Source organism: Entelurus aequoreus, linkage group LG08, assembly GCF_033978785.1.
Source record: "Entelurus aequoreus isolate RoL-2023_Sb linkage group LG08, RoL_Eaeq_v1.1, whole genome shotgun sequence".
Lineage (NCBI taxonomy): Eukaryota > Metazoa > Chordata > Actinopteri > Syngnathiformes > Syngnathidae > Entelurus > Entelurus aequoreus.
The window spans coordinates 40930093-40956063 of NC_084738.1; the positions used below are offsets into that span (position 1 = coordinate 40930093).

The window sequence follows — 25971 nt, forward strand, 5'->3', positions numbered from 1 at the left end:
GCGATTCAGAATCGATTCTCATTTTTAGAAAATCGATTTTTTTATTTATTTTTAAAAATAATTTTTTAATTTTTAATTTTTAATTTTTTTATTTTTTTTATTAATCAATCCAACAAAACAATACACAGTGCAATCCAATTCCAAAACCAAACCCGACCCAGCAACACTCAGAACTCCAATAAACAGAGCAATTGAGAGGAGACACAAACACGACACAGGACAAACCATAAGTAGTGAAACAAAAATGAATATTATCAACAACAGTATCAATATTAGTTACAATTTCAACATAGCAGTGATTAAAAATCCCTCATTGACATTATCATTAGACATTTATAAAAAAAAAAAAGAACAATAGTGTCACAGTGGCTTACACTTGCATCGCATCTCATAAGCTTGACAACACACTGTGTCCAATATTTTCACAAAGATAAAATAAGTCATATTTTTGGTTCATTTAATAGTTAAAACAAATTTACATTATTGCAATCAGTTGATAAAACATTGTCCTTTACAATTATAAAAGCTTTTTACAAAAATCTACAACTCTGCTTGCATGTCAGCAGACTGGGGTAGATCCTGCTGAAATCCTATGTATTGAATGAATAGACAATCGTTTTGAATCGGGAAAAAATCGTTTTTGAATCGAGAATCGTGTTGAATTGAAAAAAAAAATCGATTTTGAATCGAATCGTGACTCCAAGAATCAATATTGAATAGAATCGTGGGACACCCAAAGATTCACAGCCCTAATATATGTATATATATATATATATACATAGCACACATTTCATTTAAGTTCTGCCTGTGTGCTCTACACAACAGACAAGTGCCCTAAATCCCCAAACACTATCAGTGCCCTGTCAGGAAAATTGAGTCTCCAGCTGCTAATCCGATAATCCGCTGCAGATGTATCCCACAACAGGAGGAGGAAGAGTGTGTTTGTGTGACGGAGCTGGACAGCAAGTCGCTGTCAGTTGAAGGTGTCACGATGTCACGATGTCACAAAGCGTCACAAAGCGACCTTTGGCCTTCCACATGGTGGGAAGAGGTTTAAATGGAAGAGATTGATTCTTTGTCTGGTGTCGTATCCACAAAATGAATGCTTTCCTAAAAGGGACAGGATCAAGGCCACCTTAACCTAAGGGGGGGACCCAAGGTTGAAGGGGTTTAAGGGCCCCCCAGTCCCCAAACCTCAATAACATACATACATGTAACAGAGGCCAGTCCACTTCAAGAGTAATACTGGCGGTCCGAGAGATTGCCTGTGCTTTTATCTCAGTGTCAGGACGCCCGCCTCTTACATCAGCAACATGGGTTCGCGCCCCGCGCGAAACAGTAAGAAAACAAAAGTAAAAACAAAGCAGCCAAGAGAGAGATTACACAACTGCTAGACGGACCAGAGCTGTCTGTGATTGGCAGCTATGAACACCAATCATTGCATTCCGCCAGGATACATTTGTGTGTTTCATGGACACAGACAGTAATTAGAATGCTTCTTGGTTCCATAGAACAAAAATTATGTGCAAAGGGAAAAAAACAAAATGGGCACAGCGAAAAAACTAACTGAAAGGAATGCTAGGTAAAATGTGTAGCAGCGGCAACAGCATCGGTGACCGGCCACACTGGCGAGGAGTTTCTTGAGCTGGACTTCCCATGACCTGCGAGAGCCTGCAGAACAGCTGGCCCAAGAGTACCTGGAGCAGGAGAGGTGCGTGTCCCGGCTGGAGGAAGAGAACGGCCGAGGGTCTGAGCGTGGAGGGCTCCCGGGTGGGGCTCCGAGAGTTGGAGGTTGAGCTAAATACTCATACTCATTCATAAAACTACTGTACTGTAGTTTGTACCACTATTGTACTGTTTTTCGAACAATATTTGTCATCTAAAAGTTAGTTTTTCTTTTTTTAAAAGGCATGTTACATGTTAAAATTGTGCTGTTTTGGAGGGCCAAGCACGGGTTAACATTGTGCTCGTAGGTTGAGGTACCACTGTAGTAGTATACAGTGAAGTGATGGGCAAGCTACTTAGAAAATGTAGTCAGCTAAGCTACAAGTTATTCTCCATTAAATGTAGCTAAGCTACAGGGGAAGCTATCCTGAGGGAATTGTAGCAAGCGACACTACAAGCTACACGACAAAAGTAGCTTGCTACATCAAAGCTATGTTTAACGGCATTTCTATATATGGGCCCAAATGTATAATATCAATGTTGCCTTTTCTTTGGCCCACCTCTATAATGTTATTAATTTTCTCTGCCAACAGTAAAAAACAGTGTATCTATATTTTGGGGAAAAAAACAATGACTTGTGTGTTATTTGGGTACAGTTGGTAATGGTTATGTGCAGTAAAACTTTTAATGAACTCAACTCACCTTAATTTGTGTTTTTAAACTTGTGTTCCACGTCTTAGATGAAGAAAGCAGTCATGATTTTGGTTTACAGAGTAAACAACTAAAAACTAAGGTTTTGGGCATTGTTTCCTCTAAACACGTATATTTGCCCACATTTTTTTTGTTTCGTCAGCTTGAAGCGTCTCTTTGTCTCTGACTCCCTCGTCGTCATGTGACATGAGTTGTCTGTTATGATTTTGCTTCCTGGTTGGGCCCTGAGGTTAAAAAGGTTAAGTACCCCTGCTCTAGAGAATGTTGGCCTGGACATTTTCCCATCCATCTATTTTACTACCGCCTGTCCTTTTCTGGGTCGATGGAGCCTATCCCAGCTGCACTCGGGCGGAAAGCGGGGTATACCCTGGACAAGTGGCCCCCTCATCGCAGGGCCAACAAAGATAGACAGACAACATTCACACTCACATTCACACACAAGGGCCAATTTAGTGTTGCCAATCAACATATCCCCAGGTGCATGTCTTTAGAGGTGGGAGGAAGCCGGAGTACCCGGAGGGAACCCACGCAGTCACGGGGAGAACATGCAAACTCCACACAGAAAGATCGAGCCCAGGAACTTCTCATTGTGAGGCAAACGCACTTATCACTGTACCACCGTGCTGCGGACATTTTCCCATGGAGCCTAAATAATAAAATGAAAAAAATACTTTTTTTTTTTTGTCATCCTGTGAGAATGGATCAACTGAAAAGAGCTCTGCACTAATGTAAAAAACGTTCTGACTGCTTTGAGACACATATCTTGACAATAGTAACATATCTCTTTGCTGATTCAACTGGCTTGAATACTGTCTGATGTGAGGAACTAAAACAGTTAAGATCACGAGCAAGAAAAGCTAACTATTGTTAACTTAAATTATTGACCACTAACATAATGGGCAAAAAACAGGCTTTTGTTGCAGAAAATGCAGCGGAGATGTGATGATATGAAAATGTCATATCCCGGTCATCGTGACCAAAATGATCACGGTAATCATTACTATAGCATTATTGTCGAATGTGCTCAAAAAGTACTTATATACACATAAATAGTTTGAATACATTTTTTTTAATAGATAAAATAGACACACTGATAGTAAATCCCCTATTTTGCATGCTTTATGATTCTCATACTTCACTTATAGTGTTTTAGTATTTCATCTGCTTTAATGGCTAAGCCTTTATTGTTTTAAATATTGGTTTGCACTGTGCCACTTTAAGGTTTATTTAGATGAAAAGTGCCTAACAAATAAAATCTATTAATATTTATTAATTCTGGCGGGCGTTGTGGCAAACTATTCTGTTCAGTGGTCCTTGATTGCAATGTAAAAAGACCTCGTCTTGTATTGTTCTAATTATAGAACAATGTGCTCATGAGCACAGCTTGCAGGTTCAATGTGCACAATTAAATAGTTTAGTTGCTCAGACACCAATGTGTTTGTATAAGTTTAGATTGGGCTATGTCGTTTTTTATTGGGGAAAGATGCTAATGTCTCTTGTTTTTATTTTAGCATTCAAGCTAGCAAGCTAGCGCCAGTCAGTCTGGGAGTTTATCAAAGTGCAGTTATCAATCCCAGTTTTTCAATTTTGTTATTTAAAATGGTAATAATAATCTTTGGGAGTTTTATCGCGGTTATCAATATTACCATTTATCGTTACATCCCTAATTAGACGCGTTACGAAGAAGTGGGGTGTGGTGGTTGGAAATCTACTGAAGCTCCGTAAGCAAAATGTAAGTTCATCTGTAACAAAAAACCTGAATCGATATATTTTTACAGGCCTACAAACTGAAAACAGATTTGTACATATTTGTGTCAATAATTTGAAATAAAAAGAAAAGAAAATGACTGAATAAGTGTTCACCCCCTTGAGGGCAGTATTTAGCCTATGACACAACGGTGGTGGGTCCCATTACAGGTGGGGACGAGTCTGCATACAGAGATGAAGTCCTGAAACTATCAGCGTGGTGTTCAGTGAATAATCTGGCACTGAACACCACAAAAACCAAGGAACTCATCTTTGACTTCAGGAAAAATACTGCAGACCCCACCCCCCTCTACATCAACGGCGAGGAGGTGGAGAGAGTCAGCTCCTTCAAGTTCCTCGGCACCCTCATATCTGCTGACCTCTCCTGGACCCAAAATACAACTGCGGTCATCTGGAAGGCCCAGCGGAGACTCCACTTCCTGAGGGTGCCGAGGAAGAACAGACTGAAGACTGAGAGGTAGCTGATGGTGAAATTCTATCGCTCGGCTGTCGAGAGCCTGCTGACGTACTGCATAACAGTGCGGTACGCCAGCGGCACTGAAGCAGACAAACAGGCGATTCAGAGGGTCATAAAGTCTGCACAAAAAAATCATCGGCTGCCTCCTCCCCTCCCTGAAGGATTTACACAACTCCCGCTGCCTCAACAGAGCAAAAAGCATCACCAAGGACAGCACACACCCTGGCTTCCACCTGTTCGACCTGCTACCATCGGGCAGGCGCTACAGGTGCATCAGAGCCAGAACAAACAGGCTCAGAGACAGCTTCTTTCCCAGAGCTGTCACCATCTTGAACTCTAACTTATAATAATAATTCACCCCTACACAATATCCTACCCTAATACCCTACTGTGCAATATTACCCTTCGAGTGCAATACGTCCGACACTGATTGTTATTTATTACTCCGGTTCTCTTTTTTTGTTCCGTATATTGTACAGTATTTTGTATTTCTATAGTGTTTTGTATATTGTACAGGATTGCTTATTATTTTTATTGGATAGTGGTCTATTTATTTCAATTGTTAGTTTTCTCTTTATTACCTGTTGTGTAATTTATTTTTACCCCATATTTGTTCCCACTACCGCACTTTAAGTTGGAGTCCTTAATCTCGTTATATGCAAATATAATAACAATAAAGTCCATTCTATTCTATTCTATTCTATTCTAGTAGATGCACCTTTGATTGCAATCACAACACAGATAATATATACTGTATATATGTCACATTTGGACTAGAGATTGACTGATATGTTTTTTTCTGAGCCGATACCGATTATTTGCAGTCAAGGAGGCCAATTATTGATATTTGGAGCTGTTATTCGTATTTTATCCGTAGTTAACTCATAGTTAATCGTGTAAGTCACTGATAGACGTTTTTGTCTTTATTGACTATATCTTAGACAAATTATTTTCACGTTTTTAATACTATCAGTATGGGTCTGGACAATTTGTTTGCTTTATGCAAATGTTTCTTAAATAAACATTATCCTTTTTCAAACAGCTCAACACAAAATAGACACAAATACACTTTTACTGACAAATAAACAAGATTTTCTATCCCAAACAGAGTTTCATTCAGAGTGGTGAAGCAACCCCTTGATGTTTTGATACCATCAATAACACAAAGTGGATTGTTACAATCATGCAAGTAAAGCTTTTTGGAAGCCACCAGTCACCATCAGAGGCCCCTGCTTCTCCTTCAACGCTGCCCCAACTTTCTTCGGCGTTAAGTTCGACCGACAACTCTCATTTGACAAAAAAGTATGCGTGGCAATGACCGGAAATACAAACCTCCTGCACGCTGTATTGGGCACAAATTGGGTTTGGACACCAGAAGACCTACAAACAGTGAACATCGGTACCCAAAGGGGTCTTGCTGAATATGCTGCACCGGCTTAGACACCTTGCACCTCCAAGACAAACATAAAAAAGCTTGAACGTGCGTAACTTAATGCAGCCCGAGCCATCACAGGCCATCTCAGCTCTACCCCGGCTGATATTGTTCTCCATGAGGCCCAACTCACATCCCTAAAAAGAAGGTTCAAGATACTGTCGACTTGAAAAGCGGATACCTGGTTCCACCTGGGTAAAGATGACCCACATAGACTGACCATTGCACCAGAGTCCCATGACGCCCGGCAAGGAAAGACTGGCGATCTGCGACCATACCCAAACGCTCCCAAATGCAACTGCTCCCAGTCCAGATTCTGGATGAAAAGCCGCAGGTTGCAAACCTCTAATCTAGTAGATAGATTTATCTCTTAAGCTAGAGTGACAAGCCTGGCAGGGAGGCATCCAAGCACTGTATGGAAGCAGAGTAAAGAGACAAACGTAGCTAGGAATTACTGCCACAACAATGATATATTTAAACCAGAAAATGGTACAGGAAACGTGGAACCGTGTCGGTAAGTTTTCTAACGAAGATGCGTATTGTAAGACAACCGCGCAACGTGGGCGAAGCTGGAGGAATACTAATGCCTTTCTTTCCCAGCCATAAGACTAAACACGAGTGATGTGTTCACAAATAAAATGGCTCTTTCCCCCTTCCCCTTCTTAACACTTTTTTTTCACATGATTGGTCAACATGTGTGGCGTCTCGTCAGTACATGTCTGTGCTCAGCAAAGGGCAGCAGTTACACCCCCCACACCCACACCCACACACACACACACACACACACACACACACACACACACACACACACACACACACACACACACACACACACACACACACACACACACACACACACACACACACACACACACACTCACATTCTTGTATTGTTACCTTCTTCAGACCTTCGAATAATGCCAACCTCTTTAGGACCACCCTTTCTAGATATATCAAGATTTGTATTTACAACATTAATAATATATACATACTATGCAAATATTAAAAAGCTTGTTGTGAAAAATGAGTTGGAATTTCACAAGAAAAAGGTCACAATTTCACAAGAAAAACTTAGAATTTTGGCAGTATTATAATAAACGTCGTAATTTCACTCAACGCAGGTCTGAATTTTACAAGACAAACTGAACATTTGTGCAATATTATGATAAAAGTTGGAATTTTACTCTAACAGTTGCAGTTTTACAAGAAAAGCTTAACATTTTTGAAATTTTATGAAAAGAGTCACAATTTTACTCGACAAAAGTCACAATTTTTAAAAGAAAACTTTTAAATTTGGGAAATATTATATTAAGTTAGAATTTTACAAGGCAAAATTATGACAAAAGTCTTAATTTTACTCAAACATTTTCACTATTTTACAAGAACAACAAAAAAATTGGCAATATTGTGATAAAAGTCAGAATTTTATGTCACTATTTTGCGTTAAAAAGTGATATTTTTACATAAAAAAGTAATAATTTTACGAGAGAATATTGTAATATTACAGAAACAGAAAGAATATGAGAAATTGTTCCCAATTTATTAATAAAAAAGTCGACACATTGTGAGAAAAAGACTGCTTTTTGTTATTTTATTTGTGTATTTATTTTTGTTTGTAATTGGTTTTTAATCTTCATTATTTACTTCACGTTATGACAGTATGTCTATAAACATATATATATATATATGTATGTATATATATATATATATATGTATATATATATATATATATATATATATATATATATATATATATATATATATATATATATATATATATATATATATATATATATATACATACATACATACATACATACATACATACATACATACATACATACATACATACATACATACATACATACATACATACATATATATATATATATATTTTTAATGTATTTATTTATTTGTATTTTTTATTTATTTTTAATTTTTTGTATTTTTTTATTTTATTTATTTATTTTATTTTATTTTTAATTTTTTTCATTTTTTAAATTAATTTTGGCCAAAGAGGGCGCATTTAAATTTCAACTTCAAAGTTTTACACACACTTGTTATTTAATATGTTGACCAGAGGGGGAGCACTTTTAAAACTGACACACAGTCAATTAGAAAAATCCCTCCTTTTTGGGACCACCCAAATTGTGATAGATTTCACTACCAGGGGTGCAAATGATACATTATTTATTAGTTGCAATGGTTTTCTGTATTGGGACCATGATTTATGTCCTAACTTGTTCACCGCTCCTCATATGAAAGGTACTTTTCCTTGTTGATGTTTCAAGAACAGTAGAAATACAAGAACACACACACACACACACACACACACGCACCCCCCCCACCCCACCCCCCCACACACACGTGTTAACAGGAGAACACGAGGGAAAAATAGCATGGTATAGAAAAGCAGAGGGCAGCATGTTGGCTCAGTGGGTAGTGCTCGTGCCTCACAATATGATGGTCCTGGGTTCGATTCCCGGGCTCGGGCTCTTTCTGTGTGGAGTTTGCATGTTCTCCCTGTGACTGCCTGGGTTCCCTCCGGGTACTCTGACTTCCTTCCACCTCCAAAGACATGCACCTGATAAGTTGATTGGAACACTAAATTGGCCCTGGAATGTTAATGTGAGTGTGAATGTTGTCTGCCAATCCCAGCTGCCCGAGTGGGGAATAGACTCCAGCACCCCTCCAACCCCAAAAGGGACAAGCGGTAGAACATGGATGGATGGATACAAAAGCAGAATAGTTTGCAAGAAGTGCAAGAAATTTGATGAAGTGTCTATGCATCAGTGCAGTGGTAAGCAATGAAACTGGCTTGTTACTTAAATTTGTTTAGTAGAAAAAGCTACAAGTTTTAAATAATTACAAGTTTGTTTATGTATTATTTAACTAATTTTTGTAGCACCATGTAAAGTGAATAAAAGTATATTTATATATAATGGAAAAAATAAAAACAACACGTTTTGTTTTTTTACATAAGTAATTAATTTTGATAATTTCACATTATTGTCGGTTGTTATATAATTTAAGCAACAAAAAAATCTGAAGAGTTGGTCCTTTATGAAGAGCTGAACTTCACTCCTGAAGAAGCACTCTAAATGACCATGTAGTTGCAGATGTTGATTGTTAATTTGTTCACAACTCGAAGCCAAGGAATCGAGACAAGAAACACAAAAATAAAAAGCAGTAAGGAGAAACTTCAAAATGAAAGAGCAGAATGTGACATTCTGATAGGACTAGGAATGGATGTTGTTTACATTTTGTAGTACTTCTGAAATGGTAAAAAAACGACAACATACAATTTTTGCCTGAGAACAATGCATTTAATTTTTCTTTTAATATGCTCGTTTAAGCTTGTTTACTGACATTTGTATTTTGTCAGACAGGATTTTATTGTTAATGCCGGTGGTGTGCTGTTGGTCTTTTGGGATCTTGATGGCTGCTGTGTTTTAACGAGAGACAAGGCTATGTGGTGATAAAAAGTACTTGTGGAGTACCTGCCTGCACAATTGTGGAGCGAATGAGGCGATGATCTGTCCAGCAGTCGTCCGCATCAATCATGGCTCTTGTGATGTGCATGTCACGGCGGTCCCTGGCTCGTACGATGACAGTCAATAAGATGCCACTGCTTGGAGCGAGGGTGTCTTCAGGATGCCTTATGTTTGTTTTTCTGGCGAAACAGAGTGTTGGTGATTGTGAGGTTGTACTGCATACATTTGCTGAGAAGCAGGACTCCATTGGAGTTGATGTTTCCGATGCCTTCCTTTCCTATAGTGCCATTACAGAGGTGGTGGTCCTGGCCAACCCTGGCATTGAAGTCTCCCAGGAGGGTAATCTTATCTTCCTTGGGGATACTTGACAGGACCTCATCCAGGCAAGCGTAGAAAGTCTCTTTCACTTCCTCTTCAGAATCTAAAGTAGGAGCATACGCACTCACAACTGTAGTCATCTGGTTGTTGGCAAGCACCAGGCGGGTGGTCATAAGACGCTCATTGATCCCCACAGGAAGTTCAGAGAGGAGGTTGATGAGCTGGTTTCTGATGGCAAATCCAACCCCATGGATCCTAGGTTCATCAGCAGCTTTTCCTTTCCAGAAGAAAGTGTGTCCACCTTTCTCCTCCTTTAGTTGTCCTTCGCCTGCCCATCGGGTTTCGGAGAGTACAGCTATGTCGACCTGGGATCGAGCCGGCATAACAACGGTGATCTGGCAAGACCCTCAGTCACACTTTTGTTGTGTTGTCAAAGAATTTCGAGGTTTGTGAATGCAATTTGCTAACTGTGATTGGTTCATAATGAGGAATTTTTGTGGTGTTGTGCCGAGTGCTGCGGCAAAATGTGTAGTAGATGTGATTTCTGCTCCAGAGTGCTTTCCTTTTGTTGACTTTCTTGTTGCTAGGTACGCTGATTAGACACCCCTGTTTCTGTTTAGTGATTAGTGTCCTCAACTGTTTCTGCCTCTAATCACTCCCTTTTAGATTTTGGTGTCTACTAACCTAAGTTGGTGGATCAATGTTTGCCATTGGCAACTGAACTGCGTTCAGGTTAGCTTCACGCGAATGCTTTGTTTTTGTTCCATGCTAAGACTCTGGAGGTTATTCTCTTGTGCACAAGTACCCTGCGGCACACTTTAGTTTGTATTTGTTGTTCTAAGTCCTAGAATTAAATAATGTCTCTCTTACCTGCATGTTGCCCGTGCAGCAATGCAACCATATCGCAACAGGAATGAGTTAAACAGTGGAGGCGGGCGTACTGTATTTAAAACCGAACAGATCCATAAATAGCATGAGCAGACAATGTCTTAAAGGAATGAAATATACACTGCAAAATACTCACAAAATGCTATGTCACATGAAATGTTTTTTAGAGGAATAACTTTCTGACTTGATAAAAAAAGAAAACACAAATAATGTAGGAAAGCAAATTGTTCACTTTTTATTGTAAATGTAAAACAATAGTTTGTTCAATAAGAATTAAGTCTAATAACAAACCTTGTCTCCAAGGTGGGGAAGAGGCAAATTATTGCCATCTAAAAAATAGTGTAAACAGTTTTTTAAATTTACGTAAAAATTAAATATAAATAATACATTAATAAATACATTAAAACATAACATTGAGAGCATAATATTAGTGATCCATCCGTCCATTTTCTACCGCTTGTCCCTCTCGGGGTCGCGGGGGTTGCTGGAGCCTATCCTCGCTGCATTCGGGCGGAAGGCGGGGTACACCCTTGACAAGTCGCCACCTCATCACAGGGCAACACAGATAGACAGACAACATTCACACTCACATTCACACACTTGGGCCAATTTAGTGTTGCCAATCAACCTATTCCCAGGTGCATGTGATATTAGCAATAAATAACATGGAAAATAACAGAATAAAAAAAATAACTCAAAAAGAGTTTAACATATACAGTAGAAAAGCATAAGTGTGTGTTTAAACATTTTCCTTTATTTTTTTTAAATTCAACACTCTGCAGTCCCGGGAGTCTATTTTGTGTGACTGTGTGTTGACTTTGTTGGTTCTAGGTCATTTTCACCATGAGTAGTAAAAGTATTTTTGATTGGGTCATATACCATTATTTCTATCGTCGCCCACAAGAGGGCGGCAAGATCACTCCGAATTGATTCACAGAGAACTAAATTTACGCAAAAACAGCTGCGGGCCTATCTTCTTAATAAACTTGTGATGGCTTGCAGGCCGCACTGAAGACGGATCGAATTTGCCCGTAGTTTTGGACACCCCTGGTTTAAAAATGTTTACATTTTTCATGTCTGTGTGATCATGTTTTGTTTTAGTCATGTTCAGTTTTGTTTTTGGACTCTGTGCACTTTTGTTTGTTTTGTCACCATAGCAACCCATTAGTTTTCACCTGTCATGTCACGCACCTGTTTCACGTTTTGAGTCACGCACCTGTTTTCACTGATCATGTCACTATTTAAGCCTGTCTGTTTCTGTCGTTCGTCCTGGTGACATTATCTATCTATCCATCCATGCTACCCATGATATTCCTGCTACCGTAGTTCCATGCCAAGTAAGTTTTTGTTTATTGTTCATAGTTTCTGCCTTTTTGAAAGTTTTGTTTCATTAGTCAAGTTTGTTCTCCGCCATTGTGCGCGCCTTTTGTTTGCTTCCTTTTTTTGTAGTTTGTTAGTGTTTTAATAAATCATGTACTCACCTCCAGGCCATGTCCGATCCAGCTTTACTCGCATCTCGGGAAAATAAAACCCTCACAGTCCACGTCCTGACAACATTTTGGTAAAAGATTCTCTCTCTGGCCTTCAGGACCTGTAACTAAAACCTCTGGTTTGTCCTGGTTGAGCTGCAGGAAATTCACTACCATCCATGACTTGAGGTCTAAAACATAGTTACAAAGGGTATATATTGGTCCTGTGTCAACAGTGACACAGCAATTTAGAGGTCAAATAAACACCTAACCGGCGGGTCACCAATGCAGGGCAACTAGGGCAGACGGATTATCTTGGTCTCGCTTCTGATCGGTCAGTTGCTGGGAGCGAGACAGCGCCGCGGCACCTGGCCCTCTCGCGGGATCCTTCCCCGCAATAGAGGCCAACCCACAAGCTCAGAGAGACCCACATGCCCGAACAATGTTATTAGGTGAACGGGGAGCGGGGCCATCTTGTGGGTTCCTTCCCTGCAACAGAGGCCGACCTGCAGGCTCGGAGACACCAACATGCCCAAACTATGTCGAGGGGGCTGTAAGGACGTTGCCTTTGAGCGATCAACCTCAGACGCGGCGGTGGCTGCAATATCTTCCTCAAAGTGGAGTCTCGCGGGACGAGATTTTACGAGAATTACGGCTCATGATGCAAAACACCCTTTGTTAGAAACACCTACAAGTCGCATATATACTTTATCGCCATTTTAGAAATATCGCTTTTATTTTGCGAAAAACTGCACAGCTAGTGAAAACCAATGCCCTGTCTCCTATTTACGTCCCCAAGAGGAAGCATATAATGATTAAAAAGAATAGGACCTAAAATTGAGTCTTGGGGAACCCAACACCTTATTTCATGGGTTCCTGAGAAACAAGCATCCATACTTACCGTACATTAAAACATCTGTCTGTGAGATAATAGCAGAACCAGTTCATGTACGGTTGGATGCTAAAATTCGTCGCTGTTGCAATGACTAAATATATCTGAATGTATTATAATTTTCGGTTTCTTGTGAGAAGAGTATCTGTAACTACAAAAATGCCTGACTGGACTGGGACGCTGTTTGAGCCCGCGTGAGAGGCGGGGCAAAGAGACCACCCCGAAAACAATTTGTTTTTGTTTTTAAGAGACATTAGGAAAGTGGCTTGAAGATGGGTCTATAAAGCAAAATGTATGCAAAAGTTTGACGGAAGAACCACTTCCTTGTGATCTACATAACCTGTAGATCAAAAGGAAGTGTTTCACATGTAGATTAAAAGGCAAGGCAAGGCCAGGCAAGGCAACTTTATTTGTATAGCGCTTTTCATACACAAGGCAGACTCAAAGTGCTTCACAGACAACAAAGTGAATGAAAGAAAATAAAAGCAAAATTAAAATGCAGACAATAAAAATAAAAACAGTGCGGACGTTAAAAGTTAAAAGATTAAAAGATTTAGCTGAAAGCTAAGGTGAACATAAAAGTCTTCAGTCTAGTTTTAAAAGTAGTCAGAGTTGGGGAGAGTCCAACATCTTCAGGAAGTTTATTCCAGCTATTTGTTGCATAGTGACTGAATGATGCTCTCCCTTGATTTGAGTTTACTCTGGGAACCGCTAACAGATTGGTCTCAGAAGATCTTAGTGATCTAGAGGGCTTATATAGTGGGAGCATATCAGTGATATACTTGGGCCCTAGACCATGTAGTGATTTATATGTGAGCAGGAGGATTTTGAAATCAATTCTCTGATGTACAGGGAGCCAATGTAAGGATTTAAGAATTGGTGTAATGTGCTCACATTTTTTGGTCTTTGTTACAACTCTAGCAGCAGCGTTCTGAACAAGCTGTAGCTGCCCTATAAAAAACCCTAATATAGCCCCTTTAACTATAACTTTCAGTAGCCACACATCAGTGTCCATGTTGACTCACATTTTAAGTGTTGTTGTTTGGAATTTTTATATTTTAACCTCGAAATGTTGAATTTAAAATTCTGAGATTATAGTAGGAATATTCTCTGCATAATACTTATTGCCTTATCCATCTGGTTACACGTTTTCTTGAAATAACAACAATAAATATCAAGTCCCTAATCAGCCTTTTAACAGTGTTTTTTTTCCTTTTCTAACCTCACAGCCCAGCCAAATCCACCTAAAATTCACGAAGGCTGGTGGGCATACAAGGAGGTGGTTCAGGGAAGCTTTGTTCCAGGTAAGCTTCAAATAATGATGAAATATTATGTGCCACAACAGTGGAGTAGAAGTGTTTTGACCAAACGTTTGCCATTCTAATTTAGACACTATGTTTTTATCAGGCCCATAAATATGTATTTTTGTCACACACCCCGCCCAAGGTATGACATTGACGTTCTCCACCTTTCCTTTCTTTCTTCAATTGCCATTGTTCTTTAGGGATGACATAAGCTAACAAGCTAAATGAATAGTGTTAACATTAAATTGTTATTTGATATCAATTAGTCCTGTCAAACAATTTAACTTTTACTGTGGTAGTAGCATTCTTTTTAGCTGCGCCGGCAGCCTTAAAAACATGTTTTGCTTTTCAATGTTGTGTGTTGATGTTTAGAGAATTCCTCTCTGTAATGTGTTATATTAATACTAAACTACCTTTTAATATTCATAATAAACTGATATGTGTCAGAAGTGTGTTGATAGTTTGAATGTTGTCTTGTTTTAGCTTAGAGTAGACAAGGTTTTTTTTATTTTAGCAAAACGTGCATCCATCTAATACGCAGGTTATGGTTAAATGGCATCACACATTCAGCTGACTTAATACTATTATAACAAATGTGTGGAGCATTATAGTGATATATGATATGTACAATGATGTGTACATTCTATTAAAAATTACGTGCAGCAGAAAGCATGTCATAATTGGCGCCCCTGACTTCCCAAGACTGACCCATGCTTAGGGATGTACACTACCGTTCAAAAGTTTGGGGTCACCCAAACAATTTTGTGGAATAGCCTTCATTTCTAAGAACAAGAATAGACTGTCGCGTTTCAGATGAAAGTTTTCTTTTTCTGGCCATTTTGAGCGTTTAATTGACCCCACAAATGTGATGCTCCAGAAAGTCAATCTGCTCAAAGGAAGGTCAGTTTTGTAGCTTCTGTAACGAGCTAAACTGTTTTCAGATGTGTGAACATGATTGCACAAGGGTTTTCTAATCATCAATTAGCCTTCTGAGCCAATGAGCAAACACATTGTACCATTAGAACACTGGAGTGATAGTTGCTGGAAATGGGTCTCTATACACCTATGTAGATATTGCACCAAAAACCAGACATTTGCAGCTAGAATAGTCATTTACCACATTAGCAATGTATAGAGTGTACTTCTTTAAAGTTAAGACTAGTTTAAAGTTATCTTCATTGAAAAATAAGGACATTTTAATGTGACCCCAAACTTTTGAACGGTAGTGTATATTGTTACCAATATCGATATTCCTTATGGATAACGGTATTCATCGGTACTCTTATCGGTGCTATTTGTAATTGGTATAAATAATGATGTAAAAAAATGCTTTTTCATGACCATTGTAATCAGCACAAAAGATTGTAGACCACCAACATAATGTAACATCTCACAGCAGGGAAGTCTTTTATCAACACCTGATTTTTAAGTCTTAAACAAGTCAACTATGTTTGCAGTGCAGTTGTTATGTCATCATCTTGTAAAGACCACACAGATCCATCACTGTATTCCAATTACTTACAATTAGACTCAGCTGGAAATAATATTTATATACATGCCATACATAAATAGAGCACAGATCTTTTACATGATATATAATATCAAATATCTCATATAAATCAATATCAGGTACAAGGAATATAGATATTGGTATTGGTATTGATAGAATCCAAACAATATACATTACTATCCCTAATACGTATATACTGTACATACTGTATGTCAATTGTAAATGTAAAACATTTTTATTGGATGCTATCCATAATATTGAAGTCATTAAGGCTACTTATTCTTTACTGTCTGTATTGTTACATTTGATTCCTCCTCATCTCACAAATGTATCTCCTACACAGGAGTATTTTATAGAAAGAAACTTCCGATAGTGCCTCACTGGGATTCAGTATTGTTTCAAAAGCCCCTGAATTGAGTAGGATAGGACCCTTTTATCATTTTGCTCAACCCACAAATATAAACGGACAAAAATACATCTCAAAATACTTTGCCTTCTGAGCAGTGAGCATGCACATTAAGCATTTTATATCCTGTTTGGGTACATGTTTTTTGTGTCTTTTTCTTTGTTTCCATTTACGTCTTCATATGCCTTAATATTGAGCATGTATGCAGGGGTCTCAGCCAGCTTTTTAATAACCACAAAATCACCTTGATCTGAAGTTGGCAATCTATGAAAGTTGCTTACATGTCTTATAAGTTACTATATTATCTACTATACTGCACTATATTTGCATGTTAGTTTTGCATTGTATGGAAACATAGTGTATGCCTCATTTACAAAATATGGGTGTTGTGTTGCAGTGCCATCTTTTTGGGGCCTTGTAAACTCAGCCTGGAACTTGTGCTCAGTGGGGAAGAGGCAATCGCCAGTCAACATTGAGACCAGCCACATGATTTTTGACCCTTATCTCAAGTCCATGAAACTTAATACAGGTGGACAAAAGGTAAGATGTATGCAAATAATAATGTTTTTTCCCAGATACTTTATTGAGCATCAACAATTAAGCATAACACAGCGCATACCAAAAACAAGATTAACAATGCTCTTGTTTTTAGTTTTTTTTGGTGGAACATTCAACCACACAAGCCTATTTGAGATAACAAGCAGTAAGCAGTCGTTTGAACGGATTCCATTCTTTGTATACATCCCCTTTTGCTCGGGTCACCATATTTCAATAGAAGCTCTTCATCAATATCGTGTTTTTCCGCTCTGCTGTCTTAGTCTTTTTTCAGTATACAATTTATCACCACTTTATCTTTGTTTCCCAACTATCAATGTGGGGCCGGTAAATCTATAATTTTTGTATTGCTAATCTGAGGTATCGATGTGGAGCATACTTGCTGAAGTACCCAGCTTGAAGTTACCATTCACCCTGACCGGGATTGTATCCCTACTACCTGTGGATCAAGAGCCAGCGTGTTACCCACTGAGCAATGTACTAACAACTATTTTGATAGTTGACTAAACTTCGACTATCTTGGTGATTAGTCGACCAATCAGAATATGACACATACACCTGTTTAGTGGCTCTAATTTAGCCATTAGCTTTTAAACCAAGCTCAAAGTTAATCAATCAAAGTTTACTTATACAGCTCTTAATCACAAATGTCTCAAAGGGCTGCACAAGCCACAACAACATCCTTGGCTCAGATCCCACATCAGGGCAAGAAAAATGGGAACAACGAGAAACCCTGGGTGACCGGTGCAAGGATGCCCGTGGATACAGTTCATAATGTGAGACTCCAATCCATAGTGGGCCAGCAGGAGATCCTCTTGCATGTAGACACGTCGGGGCGCAGAGACGTCACTGACTGATACATAAGGAGGGGTCACCCTGGGTCCCGACTTCATGTGAAAGTCCAGTCCATTGGGAGGCCAGCAGGGGATCATCTTGAATGGAGACAAGTCAGCAGCGTAGAGACGTCACCAACTGATGCACAGAGGAGTGGTCTATCCTGGGTCCCAACTTCGAACAGCTAGCGCGACATCCGTGGTCACTTGATAACCTCTCCACGCAGGAGAGGGGAGCAGAGAAGAAAAGAGAGACAACAGATCAACTGGTCTAAAAAAGGGTCTCTTTAAAGGCTAGAGTATACAAATGAGTTTTGAGATGGGCCTTAAATGCTTCTACTGAGGTAGCATCTCTAACTGTTGTACTGTTCCAAAGTACAGGAGCCCAAATAGAAAATGCTGTAAACTTTTTTTGGGCTCTGGGAATCACTAATAAGCCAGAGTTCTTTGAATGCAGAATATCTGGCCGGGACATATGGTACAATACAATCCGCAAGATAGGATGGAGCTAGACCGTTTAGTTTTTTATATGTAAGTAGTAAAACCTTTAAGTCGCATTTTAAGTACACAGGAAGCCAGTACAGATGAGCCAGTATAGGCGTAATATGATCAAACTGAGATATTTTAGACCTGTGCTAACAATAAAGACAATAAAGATGACCGCTGCATTCAAAAATGTGTATTTATACCTTTACTGTGCTGCTCATTAGGCTGTCATGAAAATAATAATCGCTCAATTAAACTTTTTGCCATTTAAAAGCAAGAACAGGCAAGTCCTGTTGAAAACTAAAAAAATGTAAACAAAGGACAGTCAAAATAGCATCAATAACAACAAACTACACAATATCTATCTACGTTCCTCAAAAAGAAAATAATATTTTGTGATGAGAATGATGTGCTAAAAAACCTGCAGACAGGTAGATATACAAATTTTAGCTGGCGAACCAAAGCTAAAATTAGAGTTAAGCTAACTATCTTATCGAAGAGAGTCAAGAGACCGCATCCTCCAGATGTCCGACATGCCTCCGCCTTAAATGCTCCCGCATCACAGATGAGCTACCATGAAAAATATTGTCTGCTTCGCATATTAAGCAAGTTATTTGTGTCTTTGGCATGTTTAGTTTTCACAGGCAGTGTTTTGCAGAGCCATTTTTTTCTTCCTGTTGCTCAGCAGGCGCCGGTTGCATTGACACACGCATGTTCGCTTCCGTCTGGAAACCGATGACGTCACAACTATTATTAACAGATTAATTTTAGAATGTATTTTTGCATACACTCATGCACATAATCACGTTTCATCAAACATATATTAACGTTGTTGCCCTAGGGTAAACTGGGTATAACACATGGCACACTGACAAAGCTTAACCTATTGTTACTATAACAATCTACAAGGTTAATGTAGGTTGCTTCTCTTTCTTCCCCTCCATTTTTCTGCATTCTTTCGTATCTCAAGTTATCATTACGTATATGTATTGTTGCATTTGAACAATTGTATTGTTGATAATAAAGGTAAAGTACTGGTATTGTTTATTATCAATAGCACTATTTCTATTGGTATTCATATTGCTCCATTTTTAGTGTAATAATGCTCATTGTCATTTCTGTATTTTTTATTTTTTTTATTTTCGCTAACTGCTTATTTGCTATTACTTTTACCATCATATTTGTACATGTCGTATTTGCTGATGTTGCTCTGTTGTTGTTGTTGTTGTTGTGTTTGCTGTTGTTGTTTTTGTCTCTCTGTCTAATCCCCCTCTTGTCCCCACAATTCCCCCTCTGTCTTCCTTTTTCTCTCTTTCTATCCCCTCCTGCTCCGGCCCGGCTGCACCAAATGATAATATAAATACATTTAATAAAGTCAAAATACAAGTAAGGCAACAAGAGAAGTATCCTACACTTCTCTTTTGTAAAGTAAATCTGAACAGCCGATATGGGCATCTACATCTGTTATATGATTTGCCCGAGAAGCTGGGCAGGACATTATAAAAAAAAAAATAAAAAAAATAAAAAGAATGTATTTTTGTCGACAACAAATTGCATCCCTACCCGTGCGTCAAAATAACTGCCCGCTCATGCCATAAACAGTACTTTAACACAGGATTTAAATATGACAATATGATACAGAGACCTAAAAACAACAATATGTTTATGCATGACCTTAACTTAAGATGGACCAGAAATAAAGTTAACAGTTAATAAATAAAGGTTGAGTAGTCTGGCATAATTGCTGTAGACAGTCCACCTTCAGCTTGGTGGTAAAACTGAGGCCTCTGAGGGGTTTTTGCAAAGTCTTTCAAAGGCAGTGCTAGGCTTCGCAATCCTGTTGTTGACTTCTGTATTGGTGTTCACTACAGCTGAAAGATAGATATATTAAATTGTAAGTGGCATGTAGGTTTTGATGTGTAGGTCTTTTTAGGGCACTCCAGGTGCGGGCTAGTACATGACTTCGACTTTTTGCTAATGGTGAGGTCAAACCTCTCGCAGCCTGTTCTTGGCCTTTTTCCTGAAGCTGAAGCAAAAAATGTGTCGATGGCTCCACGTTTTGCACAGAAACCACACTGTCTTTCTGGGAGGAGACCTTGCTCAAGATGTTCTATGAGTCGGATAAGCCGTATACAGGCCAAAATCTTACGGGCAATCGACAGAAGAGAGATACCACAGTAATTATCACAGGACTGAGGGTTTGCCTTTTCTCATGTACATGTGGGTGATGATCACATCTTTCCTCTGTTAAGGGACCTTCCCTTTATTCCACATGGACTGGAATAGTTCTGTCAGTTTCTGCATCACGGCTGGACCGCCTGCCTTGTAAACCTCACCAAGGATTGCATCTGATCCTGGTGTTTTGCAAGAGGAGAGTTTCTTGATGACCTTTCTGACTTCTTCCCTATGGAAGTTGTCAAGGTCCTGGTTGATGTTCACCTGAGGTAGGCAAGCAATAGCCAAGTAATAGCCTTGTCGTTGATGGCGACAGGGCAGTTGAGGACCAGGTCAAAGTGTTCAGCCCATCTCGCTTAAACAAAAAATCAGCAAATAAGTCCCATTTACATTGAAGAGGGCAGGGGTGAGGAGTGGGGGGGGGGGGGGGGGGGGGCATAGATGGCACTTGGTATCGTGACTGTCCGCGTAGCACTGGATTTCATCAGCTTTCTTGCTATACCATGTGTCCTGCATCTCTTCTGTACCATGGATTGGTGTTAACAAAAATATATTTCTTCTCTGCTGAAGTGAGTTCATTTAGATGTGCTATGAACAGGTGACATTTCTATTTGAGGAGCGCCTGTGTCTCGTCATTTTCATTGAACCAGTCCTGTTTTTTGTGTGACGCTGGCCCAAGGTGTTTAAGGGCAGTAGAGTAGACTGTTCTCCCTGAGATGCCCATTGAACCTCAATGTTGTGTTTTCGATTCTGGGGTGTGTCTTGAAGCCTGCCATCAAGGTTGTTTGACAGTTCTTCTAAAAACTTGCTGCTCTTAAGCTTGAGGATGCTGATCCTCTTTAGACTTCTGGCCTTGAGGTCGCCTGTTCGGTAGTGATGTGCGATACCATTTATTTTCTTTCCGATCCGATACAGAGTAAAATTTGGGGTGGTATCGGCTATACCGATCCGATACTGATACTTTGTGCAAATGTACTTAATGTGTCTGCTAAAATTTAAAAAGTTAACATAGCATAATGAATACAGTTATTTATTTATTGTTGTTATTTATCAATATTTATTTGTATTAATAGTATCTATATTAAACCATAACAAAAGGAAATAAGTAACATAATAAAATCATTAAAATAAATGGATTAATAAGAACTACTATTATAATACAAAGTGAATCACAATTCACTTACATTAAAATCTTGACATGAAAATGCTGAACATTTATAAACAGAATTATTCAACTTTGACACATTACCTCATTCACAACTTCAGTTGCTTTTTTACACTGTGTTCCTGTTAATGATACACACGATCTTTAATAACTAAAGTATCGATATTTTGATTTGAGAATCAATATTAAAGCAGAAAGATCTGGTGTTGGCGGTATCGATATTTCAGCATCGATCCGCACATCACTACTCTTTGGCAGAATGCTAAGTTTGCGCTTGGATACAATGAGGCGACGGTTCGTCCAGCAGTTGGCACCCCACATGGCCTTAGTCACTCTCACATTCTGTCTGTCCTTATTCCTGATGATGATATCTAATCAATCAAATGCCTCTGCATGGAGTGGGGATGCATCAATATGTCTTAATTTTTACATCAGAGTATTGGACTGGCTCCCTTGACATTCTTAGCTAGTGTAAAAATTAAGGCACCATCTGTGTACAGCATATCTTGAAATTGACATTTTGACAGGCATTTGGTAAATGTCTAATGTACAGAGAAAATAGAAATTGGTCCATGTATGGCGCCTTGTGGGACCCCCATGGACAGTCAAGGTAAGGATATTTTACACCGTTGACTACAACAAAATGTTTCCTGCTTGTTTAATATGATTTAAACCAGTTAATGGCTTCAGCAGAAAAATTAGATGGGGTAAATTTGTGACAAATCTGTGACAAGTCGTTTTCAAAATCTAAAAAGACAACACCACCGTAGCAGTTTTTGATTAGAAAATATTTTTTAAAGAACATAGAGTTTCAGTGAAATGCTGGGTAAAGAAGATAAAAGAAGTTGAGGTTATTTAGATTGATTTATAATCAAAATAGAGAAGTCCATTGACCACTTAATTGACTGACTATAAACCTTTGTTGATTCTTAAATGTAGACCACTATTATCTGTTTTTTTTCTGTATCACACGGTACACATGTATTGATTGAAAAAACCCAACAACAACAAAAAAAAAATTATAAAAAAAAAAATCAATCAACATCAATTTAAGTAGACGCAACAACAGGAGCCCAGACACTAATTTACTGATTTATACACTCACGTTGATCCCGTTGTGTCAACTTGTGTGTACAGTATGTTATCAGGCCAACTTATGCAGGGTATATTAGCTTTTGATCGAGATAATTTGGGTAGTTTCTCTCATAATTACACATAATTACATTTTTTTCATAATATAATCCATAGTCTCTTGAAAAATGCCCAAGGAATCATAAATTCTTCAATGGTATATAAACTTACGAGCACCGTATGTCATGGGTAATTTCATTGAACAAAAAAAAAGCAGCATTTTTAATCCTTCAACAGTACAGGTATTTTTTCTGAACTGATACTTAACAATTAGCTTTATTTACTATCATTCAGTTGCAAAGATATATACATTTTCACATCACCAGTAACCATCAAAGTCTCCTCTTTATTTTGATACCAAGATCATTCTTGGAGACCTTGGAGATGCACAAAAAATCCTTCGTTTTGTCTTTTCCTAGAAAGCATCCCAAACCCAGGGTTTAAGAGATTAAGTCATAAAGAATGAATGCAGGCCTAAGTGTTAACATGAATAAAAAATGATATCCTAAAACACAGAGCTGCCCCTCCCTATACGCAGATCACTCGCTCTGCGTCGGGCCCCACGATCCGTGAGGGTTTCTATTTTGCATGAAGATGTAGAATCAATGAATAACATGGCGCTTAAGATGAATTTCACCGCAAACGTATTCTGAGCACCTTTCAGGACCGTCACTGATAAAAATATTTTATGGCAAATTTCCCTTAATATTCTAATAAAAGGAGCTAAGCCGGAAGGCAAAGCTCTCAATTTATCGGTCGATCTACGTCCCTATCCTCATCTATGCTCATGAGCTTTGCGTTATGACCGAAAGGACAAGATCAGCGGAAGAAATTAGTTTCCTCAGTCGTGTGGCGGGGCCCTCCCTGAGAGATAGGGTCAGAAGCTCTGTTAATCGAGAGGAGCTCAGGGTATTCGGTGGTTCAGGCATCTGGTCAGAATGCCCCCCCGAACGCCTTCCTGATGAGGTGTTCAGGGCGCGTCCGACTGGTAAGAGACCACAGGGAAGACCCAGGACGCGTTGGAGACACCATGTCTCCCAGCTGGCCTGGGAATGCCTCGGAATCCCCTCGGAGGAGCTGGGTGAAGTAGCTGTGGCTGGGCTTCTCTGCTTAGGCTGCTGCCCCAGTGACCCGACTTCGGATTTGATTTGATTTTTATTAAGGATCCCCATTAGCTGGTTGCCTCAACAACCCACTAGTCTTCCTGGGGTCCACAATTCAATACAATTACAAGTAAAAGCATATAATTATAACTACACAATACAGAAAAAAATAAAAGCATCAATAAAAAAACAAAACAAGCAATAAGCAGAAGAAGATGCATGGAAGGATGGGTTTTAACTGTCCCCTGTTGTGCGCACAAGTAATGCTAATCTTGCAAGTCAGCCATACTGGGTTCGGTTGTGACAGGAAAGATTTTATAAATTATATAAATTATTTATTTATATACTATATATATTTATGTTAAATTTGTTATTTTGCACTAAAGAAATTAATTATTGAGCACTTTATTTCACATGAATTTGGCGTAGTACAAAATATCAAATTAATTCAATTAAATTAAAGTTTGAATCAAAAAGTATAAAAATCGTTTACATTAATAGGAAGTGTGACAAAAGTTGGGAGGAGCTCCAAATAAAATTCAGCTTAGTGGCCCAATTTAGCTCGGACATTTCAATAGCTGCCTTGGGGGATTTGTATATACAGTTGAAGACTGTTAAACAATAAATAATTGATCATTAATTCTCTGTTAGGATGGTGTTATTGCATTGTTCATCAGTGTAGTTTAAACAGTTATTAACAATGAAAATAATCTGGATATTTGTTGTTTTTCCTAATGTATAATTTTTCAGGTAAGGGCAACAATGTATAACACAGGCCGCCATGTTTCTGTGCGATTGGACAAGGAGCATCTTGTTAATATCTCTGGTGGGCCGATGATGTACAGCCATCGTTTGGAGGAGATCCGGCTACACTTTGGTAGTGAAGACAGTCTTGGCTCTGAACACCTTCTTAATGGGCAGGCCTTCTCTGGAGAGGTGAGTGCAGTGTGCAAACTGGGGTAAATTAAGTATTTGACCCACTGCTGACTTTTCAGTTCACCCCTTAAAAAAATATATGAACAGTCCATCATTTGTATGGTAGGTTGGTATGGTCAAATTGTAACAGATCGACACAGAATACCAACAAAATAACCCAGAAAAAACATGAAGGTTACAAATTCTGGCTGAAGCTTGCATCCAAGATTCATGGTCTTATTCAACAGCCCCTCAATGCCTTTTTGTATCCTTCGCAGAGAAATAGCCCTAAAGCAGATTGTTTCCAACTGTATGTTTAACTGCAGAGATGATTCATATTTACCATGTCTCTGCCTCCAAACATACAGAGTCCACTGTATACCAAAGAGCTAATTTTTTGTCTCGTGTGTCCACATTACTGTTTTATCAATCATTGTCTGATTAATTCAGGTGTTCATGGTCAAACTTTAGATTGGCCTGTATGTGTTTTCTTGAGCAGAGGTACCTTGCAGGCTTGGCCGTAACTACCACTGAGGACACAAAGGTCTTGTCCTCTGTATTTTTTTAAGGGACAAAAAGAAGATGATATGACTGACTGTAAATGTACTTTTTGTAGGACATTGTGTGTGCTGTACATCACCAAGCGGTAGGCCATCCTCTCTCAATATACAATCTTTTGTCATGAACAACAGGCCACAATTCCAGACATCAATGTGACACAATGAAGTCCACTTTTACTTTAAACATCATCAGACCCAAAATGTGCTGTCAACATAAAATTAATATTACATTTTAATGGCATAACTAATGTTGGTTAGACCTGAATTAAATTTATGTGAAACGCTGTTGGTATAATACTGTTGTGATGTCAGTCAGGTTCTGTTCACAGAGATCAAGCCCGTCCTAAACGCTGAACATGGCTGTGCGTAAGGCTTTGAGATCTGTGGGGCGGCCAGTTTTGCGTGAAGAAGCACATGACGAATGTGAATTATTGAATTACAAGGCACTTCATATAACATTTTACCCCAAATGTAATCCTGGTTACGTCATGCTCTGTCACTGATAAGAATACGAGGACAGATTTTTCCTGTAGACTTCCAGTGGCACTTGTGGCATTAGAACTTGTGTTGCAAATCTATGTCGTAGTTGACAGTGTAGTGCGATTGTAAAATTTATGTTTTAATAATGCAAAAATTGTTCAACACGCTAAACAAAAGCATATTTCTAAAAAAGTGGACTGTTACAAAATCCTGCTGATGTTAGATAATATAACACGTGGTAATTCTACCTCAATG

At 38.8% G+C, this 25971-nt stretch overlaps 1 protein-coding gene across 3 annotated transcripts in view; it reads left to right on the top strand.

Annotated features, from left to right (window-relative positions):
- Positions 1–25971, top strand: part of ca10a (carbonic anhydrase Xa) — a 67938-nt gene that overhangs the window by 12444 nt on the left and 29523 nt on the right. For all 3 annotated transcript variants that reach the window (XM_062056483.1, XM_062056484.1, XM_062056485.1), the window contains exons 2-4: positions 14323–14397; positions 16711–16853; positions 24512–24697. In XM_062056483.1, coding sequence (XP_061912467.1) covers positions 14323–14397; positions 16711–16853; positions 24512–24697 — 404 coding nt within the window. The remainder of the gene's footprint in view (positions 1–14322; positions 14398–16710; positions 16854–24511; positions 24698–25971) is intronic.